The sequence below is a fragment of the Arachis duranensis genome, chromosome 2, assembly GCF_000817695.3.
Source record: "Arachis duranensis cultivar V14167 chromosome 2, aradu.V14167.gnm2.J7QH, whole genome shotgun sequence".
NCBI classification, from domain to species: domain Eukaryota; kingdom Viridiplantae; phylum Streptophyta; class Magnoliopsida; order Fabales; family Fabaceae; genus Arachis; species Arachis duranensis.
Window position 1 is genome coordinate 48,882,814 of NC_029773.3, and position 4,932 is coordinate 48,887,745.

General features: G+C 36.9%; 1 protein-coding gene across 2 annotated transcripts; it reads left to right on the forward strand.

Moving 5' to 3' along the window:
• The first annotated feature begins 399 nt into the window (after nucleotides 1-399).
• On the forward strand, nucleotides 400-4,009 carry LOC107474335 (uncharacterized). Of its 2 annotated transcripts, none has more exons than XM_016093960.3 (4): nucleotides 400-636; nucleotides 1,041-1,269; nucleotides 2,387-2,539; nucleotides 3,289-4,009. In XM_016093960.3, exons 1-4 carry the CDS (start codon nucleotides 439-441, stop codon nucleotides 3,993-3,995), a joined length of 1,287 nt encoding a protein of 428 aa, XP_015949446.1. In that variant the 5' UTR covers nucleotides 400-438; the 3' UTR covers nucleotides 3,996-4,009. The 2 variants fall into 2 exon arrangements, with proteins under 2 accessions (XP_015949446.1, XP_015949447.1); XM_016093961.3 differs by having other exon boundaries at nucleotides 535-636; nucleotides 1,024-1,269.
• Nucleotides 4,010-4,932: the final 923 nt, after the last annotated feature.

Here is a 4,932-nt window from a genome sequence, read left to right on the forward strand (position 1 = left end):
CTAGGGTTTTCTTGTAAATGTGAAGGTTAGAGGAAGGGATTTTATGGAAACATACCATTTCAAAAGCAACTGAAACGTTGCTTCCCACTCAAAAGACGTCGCTTTTATGGTAAAGGGGGTAGACAAATTAGCCCCTGTTCGTCTCAACTTATCCATCTCAGCAACGAATGAACACGTCATTCAGCTTATATGACAGGTCATGCACCGAACGAGACAGCTCAGCGTTTTTCGTCAAGTCTCGCCGAAAAAAAAATATCTGAAAACCATTTTGTGTGACGAAAATCGGGAACAGAAACTGAAGCAGATCAATTTTATTTTGAGAGATCGCGTTGTCAATTTTAAAAATAGACGGAGGCTAGGTTGGTAGTTAACTCTTTTTTTTTTTTTAGCTTCAAAAAAAAAATAAAAATAACCTTTACAGGATTAGGGTTTTACTTCATGTGGCGCAGTGCTGGTTCCAACTGGTTCCGCCGGTTATCGGCGGCGGCGCGGCGCTACGCTGATGACGAAGGCGATTGGCTCTACTCCTCGGAATGGTGGGGCACGGACTATGACTGCAGCCACTCCGTTCTCCAATCAAATTCCGGCAAGGGAAACGGTGTCGTATCTGTCGTCGCACATCCTTCCTCCAAACCCGTTAGTTTTCGCACTTTCCCAACGCTAATTCTGATTTCTCCTTAAGTTGTGCTTGGATCCCAAAATAATTTGAAACTCAGTGAAAGTAGACTAAATTAAAGATATTCAAGTCTCTCTTTTGGTAACATGTATTTTAACAGTCGAATTCGTGGGTCATGGATAAGAGAAATTAAGATGCTTTAATTAGTAATTTCTTTGTGTTTTAAATTCCTTGAAAATAAAAATGGTGAAAGTGCTTCATCAAATCAAAACTTGGGGTGTGAACTACTTTAAATTCCGGGCAATTGTCCCACCCAGTAAAGAGAGGGATAAGTCGTATCAAAATACTACGTATTTCTGTTAACCGTTTGAGATTTGTGCATGATTACATTAACGGAACTTGGTTAGGGTTGTCTCGGTTTCAGAGTAGAATGCATTGGCCTAGTGTAGAGCGATGGCTGCAGCAGAGGTGGGAGCAGGTACATGTGGGATACGGGGATGGAGGGAATCTGAGGGTGCTTGGATATGAGTGGCGCGTGCTCCGGTTCAACCATGTTACTCGCCAGAGCACTGCAAAAGTCATGGCTGTTTACCATGAGGATAAGCCAGAATCTGTCTATCTAATACAGCAACCTCATTGCTTGGCCGTTCCATGTACATTCCTCAACCATTTTCTATACTGAAGATAATTCTTTTGGGTTACTTTCTGATAATATCTGGTAATTGGTTTGGGATTTTGGTGAATTAGCTTGGCCTATAAAGGTGAAAAAAACAAAAAGATCTTTTACATAATTTTTCAAAGGGGGAGGTGCTTGATTGGTTGATCGTATAGGTATTTATTTAGTGATTGCTATACAACATGCTGTTTTTTAAGATAAGAGAAGCTGCTAGGAAGAATGCAATTTAGTTGTGTATTATATGTCTAAATCGACTAAATTCAAGGTTAAGTATCGGATTTAACTAAATCTAACCTTGACTTGTGAAGAACTTTGAGAATTAAAAGAAATCTTGTGCTCTGGTATGTGGACTGTGGTTTCCGAGGTCAATCAAATGATCCTTATTCAAGGTTTTATATATATATATGGGTTCTTGTGTGATGTAGTATATTTGTGGCTTGGACAATTCTATGATGAAGAGGTTTTATTGTGAACAGAATGAAGAGGAGTTTATAATCAGCTTTAAAAAATTAACAAAAATAAAATGATATATTCTCCTAGATAGGTATTTAACTATCTGTCAAAGAGAATCTTCATCTCTTCACCAATTTTTCTCTTCGTCATAGCATGCACCTTTTGGCTTGGATCTGAGTGAAATTCGCTTTTTGTTTGGTATGTACCATCTATTTGGGAGGCTGCAGGCACAGACTATAGCATTAAATTTGTGAAAAGCAATTTAGTTAGTTGCTTTTGAATAGTTTTATTATTGAGCTTTTTCCTATCTTCCTTTTTATTTTTTATTTTTTTTTTGTTGGTGTGTGTGTTCTGAGATGACAATTTATACTGTCAGTTCTAATAAGATTTGCTTAATGCATGTCACTTGAATGATCTGGGCCATTTATGCTTGGTAACTAGTAGTTAACGTATGGGCAATCAATCTCCTAGATTTTGATGTTTTTATTGGTTATATAATTTTCCAGTAACTTGTGAGGTAATTTATTGGTCATGGTTCTTAAATTTTTATTTTTGTTTCTTGCTGCCCTTATAGTAGATGTTCACTTCCTGTTCAATTAAATGTTAACTGTTCTTTTAATTTATGTTGTTCCATTTTGCAGATTTGAAGAGTATGGTATCTAGTGGGTTGACTACTTTAGCATCATGTAATTATGAGATTAACAGTGCACTGCAAGGAAAGAAAAATATGCACATTTTATGCATCGGACATGGTGGGGGGAGTTTACCTCTGTTTTTGGCTAGTAAAATCCAAGGTGAAAATTCTAGTTTTATAGCTTTTCTCTGTATTTATTGGTAGCTTGGAATATCCAAGAAAATTATTGTTGAGTGGGAAAAAAGCTATATTTCTTGATGTTTTCCAAACTGATTAGCTCTGGAAAATTTACTGTTGGATAGCAATTTCAATAGATAAGGCAAAGTGTGAGTCGATTCAAAATGAAAGAATTATCATAAATATTCTTTACATATTGCCTTCGCATGTAACTTTTAAAAGCTAAAAGAACAAGTATTTTTTGTTTTACCTAATACAAAATAATAATTTATGCTTTTGAAAAATTCAAGCAATTCTCCAATAAGCACCCACATATTCTATTGCCATAATGGCAATCCCTCATTCCTCTCTCCCCTTACAAGTTATTAGGCCCTAAGATTTCACTGAACCCTCCAATATTCTGATTGAGTAATTTCCAAACTGCTCCTGAATTTTTTCTGGCTTAAAAACTTGAAGTCCATTGGGAAATTTGTCTCTAATCCTAGCAGCTAAACTGTTGGTGGTAGAGACGTAGAGAAGAGAGGCTCTAGAATCATCCTATATGCAGAGTAAATAAGTTTCTTGCTTATCGTGATCAGTATTTCCTAAGCAATATGAGATCCGTGATTCAATGTAGCTTTCATTTGTAAGTAATTTTACATGCTTATCTAAAACAATGTGCTTTCGTGAAGTAACTTCAGTTCATGATGTTCGTCCTTTCACACCTGTCTTAATTTTCTGTCCACTTTTCAGGTGCCATTGTCCACATAGTTGAAATTGATCCCCTTGTTATCTCAGCATCAATTCAAGCCATGGGGTTCCCAGCTTTCTCACTTATGACACAGTCAGGCTACCGAGCTTTCACAAAACCTGATGTCATTAATGAAGTTATGTGGAAAGGAACTCATGAAAGGCTTTACCTCTACGAAGCAGATGCAGAGGAATTTATTACTAAAAGCAACAACCTATATGATATGATCTTTATTGATGCTTATGATGGTGATGATATATTTCCCCACAAGTTCTGGAACCCAGATTTGCCATTTCTAAAAGCCCTTAGTAGTAGGCTCCATCCAAAGCACGGCACTGTCGTGGTGAACCTGCATTCGGACTCTGATGTCTTGAACAATGTTGGATCTTTCCCATCTGAATTGGAGCTAGTCTTGCCTATGGGAAAGTATGTATATCAAGTTTGCCGTGCATACAAGGATGTGGTTTTAGGTACGGGAAACTCATGCAAAGAAAAAGGGGGCCATGGCCTTGCTTTCACTGTTGCAGTACCTTGGGTCTGTAATACGTCCCTGGTTGTGTGTAGAGGTTTCTCTCTAGATAGTGAGTATATCAACAGGAATTTGATTGTGAATGCACTCATATCTAAATCCCTAGAACTGGAACATGTTTTGGACTTGCCATTTCCATGTTTGGAATACTTAAAAAAAGGTTTTGTTCTGGTTGAGTAATTTGTTTTCCAAAATATAGGTGGTCATTGATAATTAGTTCTCTTATCCTCGTTTACTTATTTGCTCCCTTCTGTGCTTGTGTTTCAATGGAAATATTTTAATTCGATACTTCACTTCTCACATATTTTCCCATAAAATAAATAATCATTAGAGTAATTAGACTCTGGAAAACAAAATAACTAAACTTGTTATAATAAAAGAATCAACTTTTATATTATTATAAACAATTTTTTTTTTAAACACCAAGAATATATTGGTTGATTGGTGGCTTATGTTTCATATTCATGTATCATGGTTGAGTGTGACATATATTTTGGATGACTAAATTTCCAAAATGGTCATTCGAATTCAGTTTGTACACTAATTATACTCTTGAGTTTTCAATTACACCATTTTGGACTTCGAGATTGAACTTTGAGCTCCATAATAGTCCTCAGGTCCATTTTCAGCATGATTCAGCAGTTGAGATGATGAGTTGGCACAATCACTGTCACTCTGGCATTAATAACGGCTAGGTAATATGGGAATGTGGTGATGATGCTCCATAGTAATCCCTGTTTGCATTTATAAACCCTAGAACCCCTATCTTCTTGTACCTCTGTTTCTTCTATTCCGTTATCTCCATCTTTTGCTATTCTTCTTATTCTTCTTCCAACTCTAGTATTGGTTGCAACCAACCTTTTGCAGAAGTGTACAGCAAGGAGTATGAATCGCTCGTCTTCAACCGAGAAATGGAAAAGAACATCAGTGCGAACAAGGTCTGGGAAGGTGCAATTTACCAAATCTTGCTCCCTCCCTAAGCACTGAAAAATCTCATCAGCATCCTTATCTTCATCCAGCTCATCTTCAAAGATCGGTGGAGTTTTCATCTCTAATAAATGCCATGAATTTGCACCATCAGAATCAACCCCCGGATCATAAGCATTATAGTCTTCAA